Source organism: Suncus etruscus, chromosome 10 (genome assembly GCF_024139225.1).
Source record: "Suncus etruscus isolate mSunEtr1 chromosome 10, mSunEtr1.pri.cur, whole genome shotgun sequence".
In the NCBI taxonomy this organism is placed as follows: Eukaryota; Metazoa; Chordata; class Mammalia; order Eulipotyphla; family Soricidae; genus Suncus; species Suncus etruscus.
This window is the reverse complement of record NC_064857.1, coordinates 26017406-26030820: the sequence shown is the minus strand read 5'-3', so window position 1 is coordinate 26030820 and position 13415 is coordinate 26017406. Positions and strand designations below refer to the sequence as shown.

Here is a 13415-nt window from a genome sequence, read left to right as displayed (position 1 = left end):
AACAATAAATGGCATGTGAGAGTACATTCACGGAATGTTGGAGTACATAGACTGGTGAAATGGAATATTAGAACATAGCAAAGGCCAGACTGATTCATCCAACCAGATGACAGGAGACTCAATGCCATCGGACATTCTGTTATCATCTCTCTCACTGTGTTCTATGAACCTGACGTAGTGGTGATACTTCACTCTGGCAGTTTATTAAAGGTGGGGAATGGTCAAGCAGATGAGGGGATAGGAAGAGAAGCAAGCCACAAGAAGAAAAATGAGCCAGTTTAAGGAGCCAGAGTATTCTTTTTATTGTCCTCTATCATAGTCTACTCTCAGATCCTCCTCCACCACCACTTTCTGGCCTAATAAAGTGTTTTTTTTTTTTTTTTTTCCCAACAAAGACAAAAACTGTCCTCTGTGAACACACCTACATTCATGGTCTTTAATGACATATTTTCACTCCCTTCAGTTCCATAGTTGGAAGTTTACTAGCTGATTCAACCCTAACTTGTACTGCCCCATACACACATGCCACAACAAATGAGCAAAAGCTCCAAGGAAAAGAATCTTGGACTTATTGATTGTTGAAACTCCCCTCTAACCCTTAGAGACTTAACAACTTGTCTTAACACATAGTACTTACTAAATTAAAAATGTACTGAAAATATATGCTCTTGAATAAAATCAACAGAGGGGAGCCACAATTATTTTCCATAACAATACAAGGTGATGATGAATAGGAATGCCTACTACTGATTAAACTGTAAAAGCTAAATTAATTCTTAAAATAAAAAACTTTTATTTTTCATAAATTGCTAAATCCAAAATAATGTTATATCCAAATTTCATAAATCGGTAAATCCCGAGTAAAATATTAAATTGCTAAAATTTTAAATCATCAAGACACATTCAAGTATTTAAATTTTCATCTGAAAATGGTTTCAGAAAACCCTCCTGTATACTGAAATAATAGGAAATACTATCAGGAATCCCACCCCAATCGTTAATTTTAAAGATTTCATAAAAATGTAATCAATCCTCATAAAATGAGCGATTTATATGTAGATGAGTGGAAAAAATCTATCTGCATTATAAACTGCAATATCAAGAACCCTCCAATTACAATTTATGCCATCAAACTAGAAAATAAAATGCACTTCTAAGTACATGGAAATCTGGCACAGTTTTAGATTTGATTTTTTGCCCAGGCTATGTCTGAGGGTACTAAGGGACCATGAGGTACTTGGAATTGAACCCAGACCATGCACATATAAAATATGTACTCCAACTCATTGAGCTATCTCTATGGCCCCAGTTTTTGATGTTTAAAATTAACTTAGAAACAATGTTGGAGACCTTAGGAGGCAACGCATCTGGCTCAAATATTTAGTACATGCCTAGCATGTATGTAAGGCTATTTTTTCTGGGGAAAGGGGAATTACACTGCAGTAATTAGCAGTAACCTCTGGTGCTACACTCTGGGATCATTACTGGTGGGGCTCAGTAGAGCATAGAGGATACTGGGGATTGAAGCCTGGCTGGCAATGTGCAAAGAAAATGCCATACCCACTTCCCATATATGAGGCTCTGGGTCTAAACGCTGGCACTGCAAAAGGGAAAAAAAAGATTCAATGAAAATTTCCAGTATTCTTTTTTGAAAGAGGAGGTTTGGGCCACACCCTGCTGTGCTCAGGGGTTACTCCTGGCTCTATGCTCAGAAATTGCCCCTGGCAGGCTCGGGGACCATATGGGAAGCCAGGGAACAAACCCAGATCCATCCTGGGTCAGCCACGTGCAAGGCAAATGCCCTACCGCTATGCTATTTTTCATCCCCAATTTTCAGTATTCTTTTTGTTTGTTTTTTGTTTTGGGGCCACACCCGGTGATGCTCAGGGGTTACTCCTGGCTCTACGCTCAGAAATCAACTCTGGCTTGGGACCATATGGGAAGCCGGGGGATTGAACTGCCGCTGGTTCTATGCTAATGCCTTACCTCTTGCGCCACCGCTCCGGTCCCAATTTCCAATATTCTGAATGTCCTCAGTTTTGTAAAAAGAAGAGTCTTAAAAACATTATTCATGTAACAGAATCAAGCAGGCACCATAAATCTGAAAGGAGGGGTGTACTGATTTCTTTCTCTTTCTTACATCACAGCTTGACAGTTTCTATTTACTTATTCTTCATTAAAATAAAAAGAATCAATTCAAGAGTATAAAGAATTGTAACAGGGGTCAGAGCGGTGGTGTAGAGTGGTAAGGCATCTGCCTTGCTGGCGATAGCCTAGGACGAACCGCAGTTCAATCCCCCAGCAGCCCATATGGTCCCCCAAGGCAGGTGTGATTTCTGAGCACACAGCCAGGAGTAACCCCTGAGAATCACTGGGTGTGGCCCAAAAACAAAAACAAAACAAAAAATTGTAACATGAAAAGATCTACAAATTCTTTCAATCCTATCAATCCTGTCAATAATGAACTAAGATTTGGATGAGGATTCTTAAGTATAGATACCAGAAACAATAATTAATAAAAGAAGAAACACTATTTAGCAAGTTGTTTACCTTCACCCCCAACCCTATCTGGCTGTGCTCATGGCATATTACTTGCTCTGTGCTTAGCGATCACTCCTGGTGTGTGCAAGGAATATGGATACCAGGGATTAAACTCAGGTTGGCCACATGTAAGGCAAGTGTCCAAATCAAAATACTATTGCTCTGACCCTTGTTTAGCTGTCTTAATATGCCAAGTTTGCCCTTAAGAAACAACACTGAGCTTTTTCTTCACAATATCTTTATAAAATCAGTAAGTTTCAAAGCTGCTATGGATATTAAAATAGCCAAAGCTATCCTAAAGAAAAAAAAGATAGAAGGCATCACATTCTCTGACTTCATATTCTATAGCTATAATATTCAACACAGAACAGATTTGTAATAAAATCTGACACTCAGACTAATGAAAAAGAATTGAGATTCTAGAAGTAAAGCCTTGGATATAGGGAATTAATTTACATGAGAGAAGTCTAGAGAAGAAAATGATGCAAGGAGAGCTTCTTTAACAAATGTGTTGGAAAAAATAACCACATGCAAAAAAGTTAAATTAAAATCAGTTACAGACTTAGATGTTTAAGATGTAAATCTATAAAATACATTAAAAAAATAGGCAAACATGCCATGCTACTGGCTTCATTTTTTTTTCAGTGATTCAACTCAACTGGCAAAACAAAAACAAAGGCAAAATAAAACAATGGAATTAAGATAAACAAAAATGTTTATGTACTGTGGTACCGTGGAAATTACTGTTAAAGGACAATCTACTAAATGCATAAGATATTCTCACACCACATGTCTGACACAAGGTGCATAATAAACTCACAAAACTCAATAACAACTTCAACTGGAAATTAGAAAAGAGCTAAACAACATTTCTCCAAAGACATACAGATGGACAACACACACATTAGAGGGAAAAAAAAAAGCTCAACATCGCTGATTATCAGGAAACTGCAAATCAAAACAACAATGAGGTAATACTTGATACTACCAAGAAAAATCTATATCACAAAATCTAGAAACAACAAATGTTGACAGGGTTGTAAAGAAATAGAAACCCTCATTTTCTCTTACTGGGATGTAGACTAGTTTAATTTCTATGGGAAACCATATGGGATTTCTCTAAAATTACAAACAATCATATAATCCAGCAATTCCATTCTTATCCCAAGAACACTAAAACATTTTTTGCAATGGTACTGAGAAAAGATATAAATAGTTATAAGATGAAATAGTTCTTTGCTGCAACCTGGATGAAACTGAAGGGGGTCATACTAAGAGAAGTAAGGTAGAAGTAGAAAGGCAAATACAAGATCATCTCACTTCTCTGTGATATATATAAAGAAACAAAGCAAAGCAAGGGAGTAGTATCCAATGAAAACAAATTCTTGGACTCTGATCACAGAACTAAGGTTACCAAGAGGGTGATGGGTAGATGGAAAGGGTAGGGAAGATGGACAGTGATGAAGTGATATTGGCACATTAGTGGTGATTATAGTATGGCAATACTGTTCCCCTAAAGCATATACAATTTACACTCAGATTAACTAAATTTAAAAAAATATATATATACATATACATATATATATATATATTTTGCTTTTTGGGCCATACCCGGCTGTGCTCAGGGGTTACTCCTAGCTCTGTGCTCAGGAATCACTCCCGATTCTGGGGACCATATGAGATGCCAGGGATCAAACCCAGGTCAGCCGTGTGCAAGGCAAATGCCCTATCCAATGTGCTATCACTCTGGCCTCAGAAACAATTTTTTAAAAGCAAAACTTGAAAATAAAAAACCATGTTCATTTGGTTTTAAATTATCTTCATGCTCATAATGAGCTCATTAGATTGGCACTATAACATCTCCTGCCAACTGAGCTTGCACCTTTCATTTGTCTTTTGTCAAGCTCTGTTGGCCCACTTCATTTCCTTGGCTGACTTGGGCAACTAATTATCATTAACACCTTCAGAAAAAACAGGATTAAAAGAAAGGACTTTGAAGCTGAAATCAGTTTTGAAAAGTTATAACATACATATCAGTATCAACGTCAAGCTTGCAAATAATCTGGAGTTTATGTGATGGCTATCTGTCTTCACTGCAAGAGTCTTTACAAGGCATGCCCAAGAAATGCTGCATATGCACTCTGCCCCTTTCAGGGCAATGGATGACTGCCTTTGCTTCACCTTAAGGTTTCATCACATAACTAATGCTCGGAAGCCTCACCCCTAAAGTTTGATTTGCATATATCCTTCCACTGAAAGGGAAGGATTTCTTGATGTAGTGACAGCACTAGTTCAAGCCTTGGCTCTAGCTTTAAGTAACTGAGTTTTTGTCATGAAAAGTTCATACATCTGTGGGAGTAAGAAGGATAAAAGGGGGGAAACCACAATTTTAATAGTCTTCAAATGAATGTGCTATTTAGATCGCTTCCATCATTATTTTCCTGAATTTTTGAAAGATAGAAGCCATCCTTTCTCGTCCCGTTATCAGGCGCCTGGGGCCACTTCCTATGATGTTGGCCTAGCAATGCAGGCTTAAAGATTTAGTACTCAGGAATACCAGGGCTGTACTTCATGATGATTAGGGGTTGGGATTTGGAGTGGCAGGGAATCGCTCTGAGCCACATAATGTACTAGAGAAAGTACTCTATTACCTGTGCTTTCCTATTCTATTAAAATTTTCTGTTACTGGGGCCAGAGCCATAGCATAGAGATAAGGCGTTTGCTTTGCATGCGGCCAACAGAGGATGGACCCTGTTTTGAATCCCGGCATCCCATATGGTCCCCGAGCCTGCAAGGAGCGACTTCTGAGTGCAGAAACAGGAGTAACACCTGGGCGCCGCTGCTGAGTGTGACACCCCCCACCCCCCCAATTCTGTTACGTGTATAAATCTGGCGCTTCTTTGAAAGTTACAGTAACCAAAGACTTAATTATTTTTGGTTTAAATGTAATGTCCCACACCTTCCTTGTTATTGTGAAGACTGAGAGTACACAATCCTGGGTACAGAGCTTGTAATACTTATTGCAGTGCACCACAGAGCATTTGATGTATGGCACAAGGATCCAAAGCAGCAGTTCTATGATGGCATTTGTATGTGTGTACAGCACCAGGCATTTAACCTGAGGTTTTCATGACTGTAAAGAAGGCACTCTGCAGCGAGCCACACCCCCAGGGCAAGAAATCAGAAGTTGTACACATGTATTGCTACATGTACAGTACAGTACATGTATTAATTAGTACAGTAGCTGTACACATTCATCATACCAAAAAGAGGAAGAAATAATCACACTTCAATGCCTAAAACCTGAGGAATGGAATCAGCACGAACATCATGCCTGCTTGCTCTGTGTCTACAAGGCATATTGAAGTATCAACACTCTCCAATGGCTAATGTTTACCAACTTGTATCTTAGAAAATGCAAAAAAAACTCCACATAAATAAAAGCTTATTTAAATTGCTGGAATACCTACCCCCCTTTAAAATTCCCGTTCTTTTGGGCCATTTGGAGCTAGAGAAATGGCTCAAAGAAATATGTGCATGCTTTGCATGTAAAGGCCTTGGATTTGATTCCTGGTACTGCACATGCATTGCCAGGAGTAGTCCTAGAACACTTTGAGGTGTGGATCAAACCCTTCCCCTAGCCCTCAATTATAAATATCCTTTCTTCTTTCCCTTTATTTATAAAGTACATGGAAACTTGAGAAGCAGCTAACAAGAGAGAAGTGAATGAAGAGCCCATCATGCCTGGCAGACCCTCCTAAGCTGTTGGCACCAGGGTGTGTTCCTAAAATGTGAGTTTAGCTTTCCCTACTGGACATTCTTCGGTGTGGTATCTCATGCAGTTCAGTTTAGCTTCTCCAGGACAATTATGTGTTAGCTCAGGCTGACACCTGAGACTGATATACAAATTAAGCTTGGCTAAAGCTATAAAGATGGTAGCTGGATTTGAGTCATACTGAATGGTAGGCGGATGGTTGGGTGGGCTGGCACAGGAAGGGAGAAGGGCTCCAGTTTGACCAGAGTGTTGTTGTTGCTCTTGAATATTTGCTGAGAGAAACTAAACAGGCCCAAAGGGTAGCCAGTGGAGTAGTAGACATAGGCTATGTAGAGATCTTTGGGACTTGAAAATTTTGTTCTTCATATGATATGTTAAAGGAGGACATTCACAGCCACTTCTAACTACTTCACCAGTTTCATTTGCCTCTCCTTTCTACTGCAATCCCATATGAAGGAAAAGATCAGTCTGAAGAGCTCAGCACAGATGAAGAAAAAAAATGGTGCTAATGTAGGACAGATACTTATTGAACAACTACTAAACATTTATTCTGACAGCTACTTGCTGAATACATTTACACAGTTCATAATTTCTTCAAACAACCACGCAACTTAGATGTTGTGATTCTGCATGAAGATTCTATATGCCAAAATCTATATAAAGAAGCTAAGACTGAGTGAGAAAATTTTTTTCTTCAGGTTCAAAAAACTTTGTGTGTGGTAAAATCAGGACTCTAACTGGGCTTCTGCCTGATCTGATTCTGAGTTCCCTGTTTTTTACATTTTTTTCTTAGCAGCAACTTATTAAATAAACAAGATAACTAAAAAAATCAGGTAAGCTGAAAACTTGAAAGTATATTTGTACTCTTCATTAGGTTTTGACTCCTGCTTCCCTTTTCAAAACACATTAGTTCTCAAATTAATAGGCACATTATTATGAGAATAAGAGCTGACAGGGTGTTTATTGTTGCTGCTTCTTGGGTGGTTGAGTCTGCAGCCTCATGATTAAGCCTGCAGTGAAAGTATGGCAGGGTCCCAGCATGACACATCTTAACGTGTTTTATGGTTTGACGGGGGAATTACCAAGGTTTTGTAAAACTTTAAACCTTATGCAAGATCTTGACAGTGGTAAATATATAATTGGTTTAGAGTATAAAAGTACTACCTACCATGCAATGTTCACACAATTTAATCATTCAAAAATCATCAGAAACAAGCTTACTGATCTCTTATTGCAATGTTATGATAAAAATTACAGGGACTTCAAAAGCACTGCAAAACTTTAACCGATCATTTCTCATAAGAGCTTTATGAATCTTATTTAATCCATTAGCTGGAACTAAAATATGAAGATAGAAACAAATGCGATTAAACTTTTTGGTAACTAAGGGAGAAGTAGGCAGAGGAAAGAGATGAACAGAGAATGAGGGTAGGTTTTCACGGCAAAAACCTGTTGAATACTGGATGCTATGATAATACAATTTAGATGGAGAAACCAAGAAATGATGACAGATTTTTTTTTTCTGAGTGGGTTCTCATTAGAAACTGGGTTATGATGCACCAGCACCAGGAATATAACTTCTATCAGGGAAGGCCCTAATGCTGCCCTGGCACTGACTTGCTCCAGATCGGGTTCATATGATTCCCTGACAATTTAGAAACAGCAACAACTTGCTTTCAGGGTGTGTTTCTCTGCCTCAATACCTAGGGGTGAGATGAAACCAAATGATGTTTCATGACACCTGACTTTGACTAGGATCTATGCAAAAAACCAAAATCTCTAATTACTGAAGCATGACTGTGACAACTGTAATTGAGGAGAACTTTTCCTGGGACCGTGAAGAGTTAAGACAACTTAGTATGCCCAGATTCTGTAGTTGGTCTTACAGCAGGATGCTTCATGGCTAGGGACACCCTGTTTTTAGGCCAAAGGTTTTGTCTTTCTACTTTCCCCAATTTTTGCTGCACCTAAGCAAAAACTGCCATCCCCCCTTTTTATTTATCTTTTTGACAGGGGCTCCCACTTTTTTTGTAAAACATTGGGACACGAATTACTTTAGTTTTACCTCAGATTTATGCATTTTTCTATAAAATTAAGAAGGGGATAAAAAAAAAAAAAAGAAGAAAGGATGGGGATCAGGGGCCAAGTGATCTCAGGTGCATTGGTGGAGACAAAAAAGGACAAAACTAAATGTTCAAGCAAAAGCTAACAATAGAATTAAGAGACCCAAACTTTAACAATTTAAACTTAAAATGGGCCTGTTATACTGACAGGCCAGGGGGCAAAGGGTAGTGGTATAGGATGTACTCTGGGAACATTGGTGAAGGGAGGTCAACACTGGTGGTGGGATTGGCCTGATTCATTGTATGTCTGAAATCCAACTATGATAGACTTTGTAAATGACAATGGTTTTAATAAAATAAAAAATATATTTTTAAGTTTTAAGATGATGTATTATATTTGTAAAATTATTTTAGATGTTACCCTAACAGTATATAATGAACATGGAAAATGCTGCTGATTTTTTTATAATAGAAAGCAAGGAATCCAAGACACAAGGCAGGAAGCATTCAAAGCTCCTGGCCCTCCATACACAAAAATGATTTTTCTAAAATTGTCCTCTTCTGATTATATAAAATAGACTTTTTAGATTTTAAAAATATGATCTCTAAGAAGGATTCTTCAAAATGAGATTATAGCAGATAATCATCTCCCCTAGCCCTGAAGAAAAGCAGAGTATGAATACCAGAAGACCCAGCACTGAGATATTTGTTCAGACTTGCTTAATACACCTTTGGTTTTGGCACCATAAAGTCCAATGTGCTTTTTAAAATGTTACTTTCTTTTTTATTTTTTTCTGTAGGCAAAAAATATCAAAGAAGAGAGAGAGAGAATATGATCTGCAAGAAAAATGCATGAAGAAAGCTGTCATTCTCTGTGTTTCAACTTCACAGAGTAGAGGTTTAAACCTTTCAAATCTCTTGTCATCCAGAATATGAAATTCTAATCTAGTGGTGGGGCTAGTTGTAGCTTGGAATTAGAAAGATGCTGACTAGCTGAGCTAGGAGGTGGTTTATTGCCATACCTCCAGTTCATCTCTTCAGCTGAGGCCTCACTGCAAACTATGACAATCATTTGCTGTGCAAGCTATGGAAATTCCAAGTTAGGGGAGGTAGGGGAGGAGAATCAGTGGGCACCTAATTGAGTTTTATGACATGAAAAGTTACATCACCCAGCTTCAACTCAGTCTCCTCTCTCTTTAGGGAATTGTCAGATTTTATAGTCTATTTATAAACCTCTGCAAGTGATACTTGCATTCTTCTCACACTGTGATATCACTTCCTCATCAATAATTTAAGCCTAAGCAATGGATGAAAGGGACTTCTTACACAGAAGTTTCTAAAAAATAGAAACCAACTAAATTTGCCAAAATATCAATTCAGTTCTCTTACCCTGTTCCTTGATCTGACGAATTTGCTTCACAGTTTCTTTTAAGATTGCACATTTGTCAGGTTTGAAGTTAAAGTTGTCTATATCATTAAAATTTGCAAAAATCAGTTCTGCAAGTTCTTCAATGTATTTATTTTCCTGTTCACGATTACGCTTCTCAGTGCTTCTCTTGGGGCTAAAAAGGAGAAATTTGTTTTTATTATGGATCTGAAAAAGGAGCTACTATAACGAAGGCACGAATGTTAAACAATGTCAAATGCAATGTCAAATACATAAGGCAAGTTGCTTACGTCAATGTGGATAGATGCTAAGGGGACATAACCTGTATTTTATTTTAATGTTTTCCTGAAACCAAGTTTAGTCCAATTCATTACTCTGTATGTGATGGGTCTGATCATTTTCCAATGTTCCCCAGGTCATCTACAGGACTGTGGCCTTCCTTGTGCCATGGAGCAGGATGATTTGCTCACCTTAGTGCAACACCCGATCCAAGTGGGCATCAAACTGATTTTTGTGTAAATAAAAATAGGATGCTTTGGGAAATCTATGTAGGCAATAATTTTACTCAAGATTAAGAAAAGAATGGGAAACTCACCTGGTTACAGAAATAAGAATATTTCAAAGTTTTTGAGAAAGCATAGCAAAATAAATAAATATGCCTTTCTAATTTAAAAAAATTATGATATTTTGGCAGTGGGGAGGGGGAGAATTTGGGACGAATTTCAGCAGCGTTCAAGACATACTGTTGGCTTTGTGCTCAGGCATCTCCTGGTGGGTCAGGGGACTCTATGGTGTGCTGGGGATTGAACCTGGCATGTGCAAGGCAACTGCCCTACCTGCTGTACTATGGCTTCAACTCCTCAAAAATTTCTTTAGGATGTCAATAATCAAAAAAAGTCTTTTAAAAGACAAGACAAGACAGGAAAAGAAAAGAAAGAAAAGGAGAGAAAAGAAAAACAAAACAAACACTACAGCTATACAAAACTAAAGTATAAAGGATTCCAGGGCATCTATTAACTGTCCAAGCTGAATGACATACAAACTACAAACAAGAAATCTAGAGGCTATAGCACTTGTCTTGCATATTGCTGACTCAGGTTCAATCCATGGCATCCCATATAATCATAATCCCCTGAGCACCTCCAGGAGTAATTCCTGAGTGCAGAGCCAGGAATAACTCCTTAGCATCGTCAAATATGGCCCAAAGAAAAAAAGAGTCCAAGTTCAACTAAGTTTTAAAAAGTAATTGGAATGGGAGGAGGGATAACATTGCTATGATCTCCTCACTAAAATTTGATAAGGTAGTATACTCAGATTTTTTTTTTCTAATAACAGTGAAGTAGAGGTGTACAAATGATAGCCAAGAAGTACAATTTAAAAAGTCAGTTATGGGGCTCGAGCAATAGCACAGCAGGTAGGGCATTTGGCTTGCACATAGTTGACCTGAGTTCAATCCCCAACACCTTAAATGGTCCCCTGAGCTGCCAGGAGTAAACTGAATGCAAAGCCAAGAGTAACTCCTGAGTGCTGTCACGTTGGTGTGCGCCCCAAAACAAACAAACAAAAATCGAAAAGCAATGTCAGTTACTTAGTATACAGCTTTCTGTATACATTTGTCTATAATAATATAAAATTTCTCAATTTACATAAATTCCCATATATTCAACTCTTTTTCACTGTCTGTCTGTCTGTCTCTATTTCCCTCTGTGTCTCCATCTGTATCTCTTTTTTGAGGGGTTTTGGGCCATACCTGGTGGTACTCAGGTGTTACTCCAGTTTCTGTGCTCAGAAACGTAGGGAACCATATGGGATGTGGGGATAGAACCTGGGTCAGCCACAAGCAAGGCAAACTCCCTACCTGCTGTGCTATCGCTACAGCACCCGATATATTCAGCTCTTTTCTTTTTATATATATATATATATATATATATATATATATATATATATATATATATTCAACTCTTAATATTAACTTTATTTTTCTACCTCTGTTGCCTATCTACCCTGTTCTTACCCCCTTCCATAAATGGCTAATAGCTCTGAAGCACTTCTTAATTATCCTAAACCATTAGAAAGATAGATTCTTCTTGGAGAAGACAGGGGTACAAGGGATAGACTCCTAAACCCTGCTGATAACTGGTCATTTGGGTCAGTTAAATATTAGGGCCCTGCTGGGGGCCATGTGGTACTAGAAACCAAAATTATCTTCCCCAAATCCTATGCTAGCTCTCTAGTTCCAGAGATTATTTTCCTTCTTTTATAAAAATAGCACACACCAAAAGCATTTTCTTTTTGCTTCTGGGTCACACCCGGTGATGCTCAGGGGTTACTTCTGGCTCTGTGCTTGCTTCTGGCAGGCTCAGGGGACCATATGAAATGCTGGGAATCGAACCACCATTGTTCCTGTGTTCACCGCATGCAAGGCAAATGCTGTACTGCTGTCGTATCTTTCTGGCCCATCAAAAGCATTTTCTAAAGCTAGTTTTACACCAAATAATAACCTTAGGAGAGTTTTTCCCTACATTAATCCAGAGTCAGGGTTCTCAGTCTCTTCTGTAGCTGTATTATTCCAGGTTCTGAGCAAATTATAGCTGTTAAAATAGCTCCATATAAATATTTAAGTTTTTCCTAATCCTTAACAGTTATACATACAATAATAAGGAACCTCATACAGGTATCATTTTGCTTGTGAAGTTATATTGTTGGGAGATTCCTAGAATTGGAATTGCCAGTTCAAAGAGGATATTCATTTGTAATTTTAATAAATGCTTCTAATTACCCTGCATGGAGATTATGGCAACTCACACTTCCACCCATAATGTATGTGATAAAATTTGCTTTAAAATTGTATTTTTTTTATTCACTGAAGAGCCATAATCTTTGTCACTAACTCAAAAGCAAGTGAAACTAACATTTACTGCCTCATTCATCAAGATGAGAAAACCAACAGCCCTCTCCTTAAACAGAAAATAAAATCCAGTATAAAATTAAGTTAGTTTTTACTACCATTGATTTTCTTGACTTTACAATACATTGTGATTAACATACACAAAATATGGAAAACTCAAAAAATATGGAAAACTCAGGATTATGGAATAAATTAGTTTTAAAAATTAAGCATAATTTGTAAACAATGAAAAAAATCTGGAACAGATAGTATAGCAAGTAAGGGCTTGAATTACATGCAGCCCACACCAAGTATCACATATAGTCCCCTGAAGTGATCTCTGAGCTCAGAGAGAGAAGTAAGGCCTGAGAGGGGCCGGAGAGATAGCATGGAGGTAAAGTGTTTGCCTTTCATGTAGAAGGACGGTGGTTCGAATTCCGGCATCCCATATGGTCTCCTGTGCTTGCCAGGGAGACAATTTCTGAGCATAGAGCCAGGAGTAACCCCTGAGCGCTTCCGGGTGTAACCCAAAAACCAAAGAAAAAAAAGGAAGTAAGACCTGAGAAATGCAGGGTGTGAGTCCAAAACCATTAAAAAAAATGGTGTTTGGGTCCAGGGAAACAATACAACATGTAAGGCACTTCTCTTGCTTGCTGTCAACAGAATTCTGTTCCCAGAAGAATTCTGATCCCTGAGCAGAGCCAGGAATAAGATCTGAGTGGATGTCATTCATTCCCTACTGTCTATCACAAAAACAAAAAC

The 13415-nt window shown here is 38.1% G+C and overlaps 1 protein-coding gene across 1 annotated transcript in view; it reads right to left on the bottom strand.

Moving 5' to 3' along the window:
* NCOA2 (nuclear receptor coactivator 2) overlaps positions 1-13415 on the bottom strand; it is a 222104-nt gene that overhangs the window by 117049 nt on the left and 91640 nt on the right. The window contains exon 3 of the mRNA XM_049781798.1: positions 9769-9941. Coding sequence (XP_049637755.1) covers positions 9769-9941 — 173 coding nt within the window. The remainder of the gene's footprint in view (positions 1-9768; positions 9942-13415) is intronic.